Below are 15070 nucleotides of genomic sequence, written 5' to 3'. Positions count from 1 at the left end.
TTTTTTGTTTAGTTATGTCTACTCCAGTGGTGGCTTCATGTCATACACTGAGGAGTTTTTGTACAGTGTTTCTGCTTCCTGTGTCACTGTGACTATCGAGCACAATAATAAACAGCAGAATCCTCAGCTGTCAGGCTGTTCATCTGCAGATACACCTGATTTCTGCTGTTCTCTCTGGAGATGGTGAACCGGTTTTTCACTGAGTCAGAGTAGTAGATGCTGCTGCTGGTATCACTGATAAGAGCAATCCACTCCAGTCCTTTTCCAGCTGGTTGTCTGATCCAAGCATTCCAATAATGGCCACTGAAACCTGAATATGTGCAGGTCAGTCTGTGGGATTCTCCAGGCCTTTTTACCACTGATTCAGACTCAGTCAGTGTTTGACCATCAGTACCTGCAGACAGAAGCCTCAGCTGCTGAATTCAAATAATTATACATTAATCACTTAAAAATGAGCTTGAAATGAGCCTCTCACCTGTCCAGCTCACTGACAGGATGAGAAAAGCAATCACCACCTGAGATCTGATGATTATAGAAGCCATTGTCGCTTCAAAGAGTGTTTGTCAATGATGTCCTTCAGGTCTTAAACTTCCTAACAGATATATAAACAGATATTGGATTAACTCCTCCCACTAAATGGCAAAACCTAATATCAGATCCATTTCAGCCATGACAGAGTGCACCTTACTTCTCAACTTGGAAGGACTGAGCCAGTATAGAAAAAGGAGGGATTATTCAAATGAGACCAACACAAAATGACATTAATTCATTTTTAAGAGACTGACAAGGCAGACGGATCACTGTCAGCAGTACAGTCTGAGCATCACAGCATTTCCTCTCAAATTAATAATACATATATACAATAAAAAGTCTGAAAAATATCTTTACAAATACTACGTGTGGCATTTATTTTTTCTGCTCTACCACCATTTTCAGTTTAATCAAACAGCAGTTCAGTGTTGATTATTCAACATATCTGAATCCATAACAGCAATTTTTACTAAATAAATAAAATAAAATAAAATAGATAGCTATCGATAAATGGGTTTTGGAGCTTTCTTGCTTTTCACAAAACTTTTTAGTTAAATAATTCTGTTATCATATACAATTTATAACATTTACAGCATTTATTTGAGCAATTTCTAGTCTCAGAGCGCCCCCTCTGGTTGAGAAGTTTTCACTCAATAGTTCAGGCTCAGGGGGTTTGTACAGTACTGCTGATTGTTTCATTGTGGTTTATCATACAGTAAAGCACAGCAGAGTCTCCAGGCTGCATATTTGGTACATTTAGAGACACTTTTTGAATGGGAGAAAGAAATGTGACACTGAAGCTGCTCTTCAGTGGATTTTTGTCCTCGATCTAAAGCCATGATCCAAGTCAGAAACAAGTTGTGTCAGCTTGTTACACTTTATTCCAGTGTACTAGTGCGTAAAACCAAACAAACATCGTCGTGGGATCATACTGTATAGATGTAACAGCCTCATTGCAAGTCACACCCTGCAGTAGCAGAGCTACAAACAGCATGGTGGTGTCAGAGGTGAGCTGATGGGAGTTTATTTTTCCGCTTCAACCACCTGGAAAAATAGTAGAATGCCTTGGCCTGCATAGGGCCATTAGACAGGAAACCTACCTCAGGAACTCTAAAGCATTAATAATATAAAGTAATGTTTATGTTTCATGCAAAATTAAAACTGCATTTAGTATTGACCTCATTTTATATGTTTATAGAATTTTAAAGTTTGAAGGGATTCTGGGTTTTCACCGTTTATAAAATATCTTCCAATGAAATTAGTGCATATGATGCCAAAAATAAATACATAGAGAATGTATGCAACGGTAATATGATTGCAATAAATATATTTTATATTTTGATGTGTCATAAATATCTTCAGAGTGGTTTTAAAGCTATATTTATTGTCTGCTTTCAATTCATATGATTGATGATATCTATATCCTGTAATCAACCAAGGCAAAACAAGCCTCTTCTGTTGTACTTGTACAAATAACTACACCATATTAACCCTGTAAAAGGTCTGTTTTCTTTAGCTTTATTGCATTTTGCCTCTTTCAGTCTACTGCAGGGCAGCTGAACATAGCTCAACACCATCAGAGAAAAATAACGGAAGCTGGATTGTATTATTAATGATTGCTTAATGATATAATAGCTCTGTTGTGAAAACCTCACAACTTTAATTCTTTATCATGACATTTTTAGGAGTTTATGTGCAAGTGTGTTTGCAGTTTGGCTGTAAAATGTATCAAATATGACACTAAATGTTACTTTGTGTCTCTCCTCCAGCAGATTATACATAAAACCGTTGACTTCAGTTTAAAAAAATGGGACCAGTGATTTTTAAAGGTGGTGTTTAGGGGGATTATTTAACAATTTTGGAACTGTATTCCTTCAGTAGTTGCAAATACACTCACAATAAAAGCTGGAACAAATTAAATCACAAGAACTTTAAATTAGGAATTCATCATGTACTAATAAAATGTAAATGTAAAAAAGTTAGTAAAATAAGTATGACCTTGAGAAAGCTTAAAGCTGATAGTTACGAGAATCAAATTTATCCATTCACCTTACAAACTGAAAATACAAAACTATATATTTGTATAGAAGCATTTCTCAAATATATTGAAAATATTTTGTACAAAAGAACAATTAAAAACACAATGAAAGAAGAAATGTTTGTGTCTGCAGTGTGGGACATGTTTATAAATAAACATTTTATATTTATTTGAACAAACTAATAATGTGTATGAAAAGCCTATAACACATTTGTTGTAATGCTTACATATTTTAAATTTAGATTTCTTTTAAAAGATTTGGTGAATAGGGTATAGTTAACAAAAATAAACAAATAACTTATCCTCAGATATTTTGTCTAAAATTAGAACAATTTCTGATATAAATAAAATGTTAACATGTGAACATTAACCAGAGTTTTTACTGCCAACAGTGTTAAACTGTTGGCTTCCTGTTAAATCAAGAATATAATTTAAAATTCTTCTTCTAACGTATAAAGCCCTTAATAATCAAGCTCCATCATATATCAGAGCTCTGATTACCCCGTATGTTCCTAACAGAGCACTTCGCTCTCAGACTGCAGGTCTGCTGGTGGTTCCTAGAGTCTCTAAAAGTAGAATGGGAGGCAGATCCTTTAGCTATCAGGCTCCTCTCCTGTGGAACCAACTCCCGTTTTTGGTCCGTGAGGCAGACACCCTGTTTACTTTTAAGACTAATCTTAAAACTTTCCTTTTTGACAAAGCTTATAGTTAGAGTGGCTCATGTTACTCTGAGCTACATCTATAGTTGTGCTGCTACAGGCTTAGGCTACTGGAAGACATCAGGGCCTATTTTTCTCACTCTACTGATTTCTACTGTTCTCCAGTTTTGCATTGCTTGTCGTCATTTCAGCTTTTAACTTTTTGTTCCTTCTCTTTTTTCTTCATAGTAGGTACACCTGGTCTGGCGTTCTGTTAGGTGTGACCATCTAATGTAGAACAGATTACTAGATCAATGTGTGCTTCTGTGCTTTTTTGTCTCTCTTGTTGTGTCTCTGCTCCGTCTTCTCTAACCTCCAGTCGGTCGAGGCAAATGACCGTTCATACTGAGCCCGGTTCTGCTGGAGGTTTTTCCTTCCCGTTAATGGGGAGTTTTTCTTTCCGCTGTCGCTTCATGCTTGCTCAGTATGAGGGATTGCTGCAAAGCCATGGACAATGCAGATGACTCTCCCTGTGGCTCTACGATTCCCCAGGAGTGAATGCTGCTTGTCGGGACTTTGATGCAATCAACTGGTTCCCTTATATAGGACATTTTTGACCAATCTGTATAATATGATTGAATTTGACTTTGTAATGTGCCTTGAGATGACATGTTTCATGAATTGGCGCTTTATAAATAAAACTGAATTGAACAGTGTCTGGTTAGTTTTGAATAAAACGTTTAAAAGGCCCCTGCCCATTTGGACACAGAAGACTTAATAGAAAACATCTTGTAGATACGCAGAGTTATTTATTTATTTACAATAGATATAATATTCTTGATGTTGGAACAGTGATAGAAAAAACAAACTTTAGCATTCCTCCATCTTACTATCAGTGTTTAGTGCTTCTGTAAGTGCATCATTGTAAGCCTTACAGTCCTCATGGAGAATACAAGCATCAACCAGATAACTCTGAGGTGACTTGAGGTTTTTGTACAGCTGCTGAACGTACGTCAGTCACTGTGTCTCTTCGAGCACAGTAATAAACAGCAGAATCTTCTGTCTTCAAAGTGTTCATCTGCATATACACCTGCTGTTTGCTGTTGTCTCTGGAGATGGTAAACCTGCCTCTGACTGCCAGAGAGGATTGGCTGCTACCAGTGGGCTTACTTACTACTGCAACCCACTCCACTCCTTTTCCAGGAGCCTGTCTGATCCAGTGTATCTCATAGTCGCTGAATGTGAATCCAGAGGCTGTACAGGTCAGGGTGTGGGATTCTCCTGGTCTTTTAACCACTGGTTCAGATTCTGTCAGAGTCTGACCAGCTACACCTGCAAAGACAGGAACAAAATGATAACGTTGGACCCAAGAAAACACGTCCCATTCCGACTTAGGTTAGCAAAAGCTGTTCACCTGTCCAGCAGAAGGCTAACAGCAGCAGTGTTGTCCTGCAGTCCATGATGTTGAACTGAATGTGTGTTCTCCACCATCATCAGTGCAGGATGTTTAAAACAGTGAAGTTTTGCATCAACTCCTCCTCAAAGGGAGGAGATAAAAACATGTTCTTTATGTTCTAATAGAAACATAATTTCATCAACATTTACTTATGTATAAGATTATAATAAGCCAGCTGACATCAGGATTTTTACAAAGTTAGAAATGTAATACAGTATTAGGAAAACTGCCTTAATGGACACATATCAGTTAAGCTGTAAAATGCCAGCTGAAGAACTAAATACAAAAATACTTGTAACATCTAAAGATTTGTCCCATGGAATAAACTATTTGCAGGCGAGTTTGTTTATATAAGACTGTGATATTATATTTGGAAGGATAAATGCACCTAAAACAATCAGTAAAATCATTGCTTAAGTATTATTAATAGTTTCTGATTTCTCTTTTGCAGACATCAATACTGTTTTAGAATCTGCAGTTGTGTCAGAGCTCCTCCTTAAGTTTTATTCAACACAAACAATTTTGCTTGGAATAATGACTGAAAAAACAAAAAAATAACAAATACAAGCTACATGGCTCAGACTCATACTATCACAAAGGATACTTTTTTGTTTTATATTTTCCAAAACATTTTTGTATAAAGAAGTGATACAGTAAAAATAAAAATAAATATTTATGGTTAATTTAAAGAAAAACAGCAGTTCATAGACTTGAGGATGATGAATGTTTATTGCTGCTGAACCAACTTCAGTCACTGTGTCTCTTCAAATGCTGTAATAAACAGTGTTGATGAAATTGTGTACAAAAAAATAGCACAGAATTACAAAGCTATTGGATAAAACTGTTTTGTTCAAATCTGCTAAAGCAAAAATCTAATGGTTACATGCTGACAGAAACTAGGAACCTAGGGTTTTATCTGAGATAATTTTATAAACAAAAACATATCAATGTTATTTTCTACAATTCATTAAAGATGTCCAGCCAACTAAATCATATAAATTTGCATTTGAAATTAAATGGAACGAAGCATTATAAACATAATTGATGATCATCAAAAGGGAGGAGGCTCTATTCATGTAGAGTCTATTACCAGAAATAGGCATAAAAACAACATTTGCTTAAAATATTGCAAAGGAAAAAAGTTCACCACTCTAAATAGTGAAATGGATGGCTTGTGGCTGTCATTGAAATGACTGGGGGGGGGGGGGGGGGTATTAGTGACAGTTTTTTTTTTATGTCAGAATTCTCCTATGGTATTTTGACATTGTTTCATCAAATAAACAAGTGAGATTGGGGATTTTCTTTTTTATATTGCTGTGCAATTCAAGTTTTGCATTGAGTCTTCCTTCCAGGGAGGGAGAAAGTGAAACTCAGGCTTGTGTTAACTCATAGTTTGACTGGATGTAATTGATGCAGTTTGACTGTTTTTATTTCTTATTCATTAGTTTGTGATCCTTTGAAACATTGACCTTTGAGACTATTATTATTATTATTATTTTTTACTTTCATCTGATTTCATATTAACTGCTTAGTTATATTTTATGCTTGTTTTGATACTGGATCCTTTCATTAGTATTTTGTCATATTTAAAGTTACAGGGAGTCAGATTGAGGTCAAAAATCTATTTAACAAAGAAGATCTGACCAAGATATCAGTCAGACAAGTCAGAACTTTATAAAGTGATAAAATTGTGTACAACAAATAAAGCAATAATAGCAAGGCTGTAGAGCAAAATAATATTTTGTTCAAATCTGCCAAAGCCCTGGTAAGTTCAAAACCAATTTATAAGTATGTAAAAGTTAATTATAGCTGACAGAAACTAGGAATCTAAGATAACTTTATAAATAAAAATATATGTTGTCTAAAGATCATTGAACATGTCAAGCCAACTAAATCATAGAAAATTTGCATTTGAAATGAAATATAAAAAAAAGCATAATAAGCAGAAGCATACATGTAGAATATATTACCAGAAAAGGGAAGCGGGAGAGCGCTGAAGACGAGGGAGAGCCACAGCGCAGCAGTGAGAGTTCTTGGTGCTGGAGGACAGCAGGCAGGCACGAGGAAGGGGAATGCAGCAGGCTTGAGGCTAGGGATGGGAATCGGAAAAAAAAACGGTTCCTGTTCAGAACCGGTTCCGTGTGTTCCAATTCCACAGCACCGTTTGGCAGCTCGCTTAACGATTCTCTTATAGATTCCAGGCAGCACCAGAGCCTAGGGCTCTGGGCAGCACAGCTTACATAACGTTTTTTACGCAAGTTACGCACATTCAGTAAGCAAGTATGACGTGACCAGGCGTAAGTCTAGAAATGCAAAACAAAAAAAATAACGTCCCATCGGGTAAAGCAATCAAAAGTTTGGCTTCATTTTAAAGGAGAAGTCCGGTCAACAAGGAAAAATCAGTGGATCATTAGCTATACCTAAAACTAATACGTCGGTAATGATTTAATGAATTTAGCGTTAATCAATAAGAAAATAAAAGCATAAATTGTCGTCTCGATCACTGTGTATGAGGGCGGCCATCATTGCCCAAATATAGGCAATGATGGCTGCCTGACATTACATCCTGTGACGTGATGTTGTGGTGAGGCACTGCGCTTCAGAAGCTAATTCAATAGGAACTGTTGTACACAGCTTCACGGAGGACTTCACCTTTGAAATTTGCAAGAGCTATTGGTAAAGCAACAATGCCCAAATGCATGGCAGTTGGATGTTCCAATACATCGGGTAAAAGTGGAAAAAACATTAGTTATTTCACCTTTCCAATTTATGATCCACCACCAGCTCTTTTGTTGGATTGCTTACTTGAAGAGGGAGGATTTATCATCGAACTTCTGGCCAGAGAGAAAACACGTCATCTGTAGCCAACATTTCAAAGAAGAAGGTCTTCAAGATGACATGAGAGCGAGGATTTTCGGCAGGTTTTTCTACATTTTATAATGTCGAATTTGCCGGGACATTTGTTTACCCGACCAGAGGGGCGGAGTGATTCGACACACTTTATAAGAATGTTCACTGTTGCAAAGCCCACTTATTTTATGCAACTTTGGTCTTCTTTTTTCTAAAGTCGCTTGTAAATTTCATGAGTTGTGAGGTTGCAGTTTGTTGGGCTTGTTTCTGAAAGTGAAGTCACTTGTTTGGGCTCTAAACTAAGTCATGCTGAAATATCCCTCCGCCTCATAACGCACTGCAGCTCATTCTGATAGGAGCTGAGAGTAAACTCAGAAGGAGCCACTCTGGCCATATTTGCTGCAGTATACGGTTGCAATAACCGATGATAACTGCTGAAAGTAGATTAGGCGGTGCAGATCACCATTTTGAGCAGAGATTGGTTCTAAAGATGAGTTTTATGCTCATCTTATAACATTGCAGTGGATGAGCTGACTGGAGAGAGTAGGGCTTGCAGGTGGACTAAGTCTCCTTAATTGACGACGGCAGGTGGAACTGATCAGGTGAAGTGGAAACTGGGAGTATGGGAGAAGGAAGGTGCCGGAAAATGTCCAACATCAGGCGGGCCAAAAACTGAACCCTGACACACAGCAGGAGGAGCAAATGTGTTTATGTTAGAGTTTTTCAATGCGGGGGTCATGATAGGTCACAGAGTTACTGTAGGGAGGTTGCAAGACCAGCGCTGACATGGAAGAGGGTCTTTGCACAGCCTCTCCATTAATGAAGGGTGTCCCAGAGTAAAAAAGGGTTAAGACCCTTAACTTGTTGTGGAGGACACTAGATATCTGATGCCCGGGTTACAATATTAGTCATTAGTATGCACCTTGCACAGAAACACAAATTTAAACTAAGAGGGATCCATGGGGGAGTAAATTCTTCATTATTTTTACACAGTTAAACACAGTCATGATTTTTGTTTTTAAAATACATTCATGGGCCTGATAGTAGAGAGGAAAGAAAATAGTTCTAATTGTTCTCTTCCTTAGTATCAGTGCAGTCCCTAAAACATTGTTAGCGTCTTATAAGATAAAAGGCACTTGAGGTTTTTGTACAGCTGCTGAACCGACTTCAGTCACAGTGTCTCTCAAGCGCAGTAATAAACAGCAGAATCTTCTGTATTCAGACTGTTCATCTGCAGATAGACCTGCTGCTTGCTGTTGTCTCTGGAGATGGTAAACCGGCCTCTGACTGATGGAGAGTAGTATTTGCTGCTACCACTGCCACCATCAAGTGCAGAAACCCACTCAGGCCCTTTTCCAGGAGCCTGTCTGATCCAGGCGATCCAGTGGTTGCTGAATGTGAATCCAGAGGCTGTACAGGTTAATTTGTGAGATTCTCCTGGTCTTTTAACCACTGATTCAGACTCTGTCAGAGTCTGACCATCAACACCTGAGAAACAACACAGTTAAAAATTATAGTTTTTGTTAAGTGACAATTTCCTAAAGAAAAATATGTTCTGCCGACATTTTATTACCCATTAAACAGACTATTAAAATGAGCAGCGCTAATGTGTGCTCCATCATGGTCAAGTGTGCTCCTTGTTCTCCGACAATAAAACAAGCGATATAATTATGGCTGTAAGTTACTACATTTTGCATTGACTCCTCCTACCTGGGAGGGAGTAACATAGACTTAAGTATTAATACAGTATCATAGTCTGACAGGATTTATTTTATGTAGATGGACAGTTTCCTATCTCAGTTAGATGATTATCCCTCAGAAATCTAGATGTTAAAATCTGATTAATTATGCCATTAATTACAACACTAAAGAAAACTATTTTAAAAAGTACCTGACTAGACTAGCACATAAAAGAAACACAAATTAAAAAAAAGTGATGTGTATTAACAAGGTTAACATATTTACAACAAGGTTTGATTAAGTATTTCTCTATTGTTTCACACAAGCAATCTGTGTCAGAAAAAAGGAGGCAAATATTTTAGTTTAGAGAAGAACTTGTTGCAAAGTCAGAAATCCATGCAAATGACAAAAATAGTCAGTCAGGCTGAACACCTGAGAGAGATAAACTATTTACTAATAAGCTGACCATAAACAGAATATTATGCAAACACAAAATAAAATCATAGTAAAAAATGTACATATGGTGTTAATGAGAAGCAAAGTTTCCATAACTTGCGCAGATTTTGTAGAAATTGACACAGTCTATTTATAAAACTATAAACATCACTGTGTTCATTTACAACACAAAACAAATATAAATAAAGAAAGAATTCTTTAATAAATGTTTATTGCCCCTTGACATTACATATACATCTTATAACATTTTATGTTGTTTTTAAGTATGTACATAATACATTACTCAGTTGATCATTCTGCTGTCAGCATTGCCATCATCTGGTGACAGGAGAAATATTCTCTGGGGAGTTTTGTTCAGCTTCTCCACCTACTTTGAAATCTTTGCTTCTCTGGCACGGTAATACACAGCAGAGTCCTCTGACCTTAAGCTAGACAGTCTCAGAAACACCCTGCTATTGTTGTTATCTCTGGTGATTTCTATCTGACTTCGTAACGTGCCCAAATAGTCATTCCACTTTCATCGTAATAAATACATCCCATCCATTCTAGTGATTTCCCCCACAAGTTGTCTGATCCATTGCATGTCAAAAGACCCAAAAGAGAAGCCAGATCCTCTGCAGGAGAGACTCAGAGTCTCTCCAGGCCTTTTAACCACTGGACTGGAAGGAATGGACCCCATACTCTGACCAGTAGAACCTAATGAGATTGCAGAAGCAGGAGAGGTTGCACTGCTGTAAATAAGCACATTATTTGGCATGTTTTCTTTAGATGTACATATTAACTGTAATTAAATGCTGTTTGGCAGAAATAGGTTAGAAGCTGGAAGAATTCACAAGACACATAGAGAGCCAGCAGAAGGAACGTGAACGTATTAATCATGCTGAGGAAAAAAGGTTTCTGATGCTCTACAAATGAAACCAGTCATGTACCATGGACAGAGCAAAGACTAGATACAGTTCATGAGGGAGTGGCTCCTGTCAGTCAGAAATATACAAATATGTACAAAAAAAGTTCTGTTTACACTGTGTATGAAATATTCAGTACCACAAGTTAAATAACATGGTTTGTCTTAAGGAATAGAAGCTGTTTTGGTGAATTGAGAATTGAGAACAAAAAAATAAATTAATAACTTATCCCCAGATATTTTGTGTTAAAATAGAAAAGTTTCTGATATAAATACAATTTTAACATGTAAACATTAACCAGAGTTTTTACTGCCAAAAGTGACTGGTTTGTTTTGAACATGACATTTGGAAGGCCTCAGCCCATTTGCACACAGAAGACTGAATGATAGATTAATACACAGCTATTTATTTATTTATTTATTTACAATCAATGTAATATTCCTAATGGTGGAACAGTGATAGAAAAAAAAAAACTATAGCATTTCTCCATCTTAGTATGAGTGTTTAGTGTTTCTGCAAGTGCATCGCTAAGTTTTACATCATCAGAGAGAATCTGAGGTGACTTGAGGTTTTTGTACAGCTGCTGAACCGACTTCAGTCACTGTGTCTCTTGAGCACAGTAATAAACAGCAGAATCTTCTGTTTTCAGACTATTCATCTGCAGATACAGCTCATTTTTGCCATTGTCTCTGGAGATGGTAAACCTGCCTCTGACTGACTGAGAATAATATGTGCTGCCGCCACCACCATTGCTAATAGAAGCAACCCACTCCAGTCCTTTTCCAGGAGCCTGTCTGATCCAGGCCATCCAGTAGCTGCTGAATGAGAATCCAGATGCTGTACAAGTCAGGGTGTGGGATTCTCCTGGTCTTTTAACCACTGGTTCAGATTCTGTCAGAGTTTGACCATAAACGCCTGTGAAACAACACAGTCAATAAATGCAGTTCTAGTAAAACTGTTTCACAAAGGCAAATAAAATTTTCATCAGCATTTTCTCACCTGTAAAGCAGATGATAAAAAACAACAGTTCAGATCTGATGTCCATCATGTTTCAGTGTGACTCTTGTTCTCTGGCAGCGTTGTTGAGTCACACAAATAGAGCTGGAAACTAATAGGTTTTGCATTGACTCCTCCTGTCAGACATAGGGAGGGGGAATCTGTGAGGTACAATTAGACAAAGTTTTTTTCTCTGAAATACAGTACTTGATCCATTTTTAGTTATAAAAAATTTATTTATTAAGATAATAATAATAATAATAATGATAATGATGATGATGATGATGATGATAATAATAATAATAATAATAATAATAATAATAATAATAATAATAATAATAATAATAATAATAATAATAATAATAATAATAATAATAATAATAATAATAATACATAAATAAATAAATAACTTTAAATCCAAGTCTGCAAGGGATATCGTTGAAACTAGGCCCAATTCTGATGTATAGAAATTGGCTTAGAAAGGAAAAAAAGCGTATAATATTATGGCAGGACAGGAATAGGCTTTTGAACTAACAACATAAACCTGGGGTCATTACAAAGAAAGCTGAAGACATTGTCCTTTATTATTGTTTCATTTTAGAATTGAGTCTTTCATCAAATACATATTTGTGTAAATGTTTTATACCCAGCACCTCATGAAAAATGACAAAGACATACTGTACGTATTTTTTCCAATAGACTATTTTAGGGCCATTATATTGAAATAGTTTTTTTAGAAGATGAGCAATGAATAAATCTTCTGCAGAGATACGTGTCACATGAAAGTCAGCTAACAGGAAATCCTAAGTCCCAGCTGTTGAGCTCAGTGTTCTTGTGTTTGTGTGTGTCTGTATGTGAGGAGTTTTTGTACAGCCTCTATGCTTACATTAACCACTGTGGGTTTGGCACAGTAATACACAGCAGTGTCCTCTGGTTTCAGGTCTGACAGTCTGAGATACACCATGCTGTTGCTGTTGTCTCTGGTGATTTCTATACGTCCATCAACACTGCTGGCATAAACTGTTTTACTTGCATCATAGTAAATGAGCCCCATCCATTCCAGGGGTTTTCCTGCTGGTTGTCTGATCCAGTGCATTCCATACTGACTGAAATCAAACCCAGATCCTCTGCAGGACAGACTGAGAACTTCTTGAGGCTTTTTCACCACTGAGGTGGAAGGAATGGACTCCATAGCCTGGCTGTTAAAACCTGACAAAGACCAAAACCAGTCAAAAAACAAGATACATTAAATTAGAATAAAAATGGCATTATGATCAGAGGGTGATGAAGCTTACAGGGCAGACAGCTCACAAGCAACAGGACAGACAGTCTCAGCATCATCTTGAAACTGAAGCTGGGAATGAAGCTCTTTCCTCTAATTAAGAACAGAGGCAGACATAAGGGGGCAGGCTGTGCAACATTTGCATTTCCTTTATGACACAACATGCAAATATATAGATTTACTACATATATGTAGTATCTGAAATGTTCTTTAGATCCAGTCACTGGATCAGTGATCACGTTTATTTATGTAGTACATTTGGAAAACCAGACAATCCAAGTTGCTTTTCTTAGAAATTAATGAGTTGGAGAAAAATAGACATACACAAGCAATAATAAAATAAATCCAATGATGAAGAAATAGCTATAGACAATGTTATGAACAGTGACAAAAGAAGGCATAACTATTCAGTGAAAAAAAAATTTGCACAAATGTATAGTATTTTGAAAAAGTCTATTTAATAAAAACTGAACAGTCTGTAATATCATCTGTGGTACGAGAGCTCCCCCTCTGGTGAATTAGAAATAATGCAAGTGCTCAATTACTGAGGAGCTGCAGGAAGGTTCTCACTTTCTGTTCCAAATAACAGTGGGACATTGGGTGATCCTGGTAGACCTAAAGAATTTATTTTGTATAGACCATCTATTCCTTTTAGAGTACTTAACACCTGGAGTTCTTTGAATGCCCAGACAATCCCAGGGCCCAGAATCTACAGGCCTTTTCTTGTACGAGGCGAAAAACTAAGGGGGACAGGGCTTTTGAATCTATGACTTCTAAACTGTGGAACAGTCTGCCCCTGCAACTTTCCTTTACTGACTCTTTGGGAGTTTTCAACATCAGTTTGCAAATCATTTTGTTCCACCAGGCTTGTATGTCATGATTTTATTGTGCTTTCTCATACTTGTTTTATTATTATATGCTTTTTAAAAAGGCTTGTTTATCAGATAAAACGCATCATTTGAATAGAAAATAACAACTATTAATCCCCATTTCTCTATAAACAAATGAGCATTCTTATTGGTGTAATGAACAGTACCGGGGAACCCTATATTCAGCCGGACACAGAGTACGTTTTAAAAAGGTTTATTAAAAAATTTGAATTGTGGTCGAAGAGGCATGCAAACAGAACCAGACTGACCAGGGGTTGCCGGTGGTGACAGGCCAAACAGTAATGAAAGCAGGGGCTGATCAGAACAGGCGATGCGGACTGAGGACCCACCAGAATGGACAGAGCAAGCGGCTGAAACACTCAGAGAACCAAGGCAGGTTTTTTTCAGCATGCAGACACTGGCAGCTTTCCTCAATGAGGGCTGAAACAGAGCAAAAGAGTCCAGCTGGCTGGTCACACAGCAACTGGTAGAGATAGGGGATATAATGCAAGACAAGATGATCTGGCAGTGAGGAGGGGAATGAGGCAGGTCTAAATAGGCAGGGGAACAGGTCAGTTCACTAAGTTTTCCTTAGTGAACTGACTTACTGAAATAAATGAACTTTTCAATAATGTTGTAATTGTAATACATTTAATATGACCGTGTATATATATATATGGAAAGGATTTAGATTAGTTCAAGAAGAGCAACACAGAAACAGTTATGAGAAGCATATTTAGGAAAACTAATATATTGCTTGTTTCTAAAATTGTAACAGAAAGAACAGTTCATTAAAAGAACTTTCCTACCCTCATCTATGGTCATGAGCTTTGGGTCGTGACCGAAAGAATGAGATCCCGGATACAAGCGGCTGAAATTAGTTTTCTCCGTAGTGTGTCTGGGCTCTCCCTTAGAGATAGGGTGAGGAGCTCAGTCATCCGGGGAGGACTCAGAGTAGAGCCGCTGCTCCTCCACATCGAGAGGAGCCTGTTGAGGTGGCTCGGGCATCTGGTTAGGATGCCTCCTGGACGCCTCCCTGGTGAGGTGTTCCGGGCATGTCCCACCGGGAGGAGACCCAGGGGAAGACCCAGGACACGCTGGAGGGACTATGTTTCTCGGCTGGCCTGGGAACGCTTTGGAATTCCTCCAAAGGAGCTGGCGCAAGTGGCTGGGGAGAGGGACGTCTGGGCCTCCCTACTGAAGCTGCTGCCCCCGCGACCCGACCCCTGATAAGCGGAAGGCGACGGACGGACGGAGAACAGAAAAAATAAAATCTGGGGTTGAGGAGCAAATAAAAGTCAAAATTCACAAGTGTGAAGAAGACAAAGATGTGAACTATGTGTTATTGTGTGATGCATGATTCAGATCA

At 37.7% G+C, this 15070-nt stretch overlaps 2 gene segments (V, D, J or C); both read right to left on the bottom strand.

Moving 5' to 3' along the window:
- Positions 1 to 8696: 8696 nt before the first annotated feature.
- LOC118562482 lies at positions 8697 to 11634 on the bottom strand. The segment is given in 2 exon segments: positions 8697 to 9001; positions 11554 to 11634. Coding segments are annotated over 2 exon segments (354 nt in total).
- A 739-nt stretch (positions 11635 to 12373) lies between these two features.
- Positions 12374 to 12928, bottom strand: LOC118562514. The segment is given in 2 exon segments: positions 12374 to 12759; positions 12846 to 12928. Coding segments are annotated over 2 exon segments (432 nt in total).
- Between the last annotated feature and the right edge of the window lie 2142 nt (positions 12929 to 15070).

This window comes from Fundulus heteroclitus, unplaced genomic scaffold, assembly GCF_011125445.2.
Source record: "Fundulus heteroclitus isolate FHET01 unplaced genomic scaffold, MU-UCD_Fhet_4.1 scaffold_95, whole genome shotgun sequence".
NCBI classification, from domain to species: Eukaryota; Metazoa; Chordata; class Actinopteri; order Cyprinodontiformes; family Fundulidae; genus Fundulus; species Fundulus heteroclitus.
Note: the sequence above shows the minus strand (reverse complement) of the source record. Positions and strands in the feature narration are given on the sequence as shown.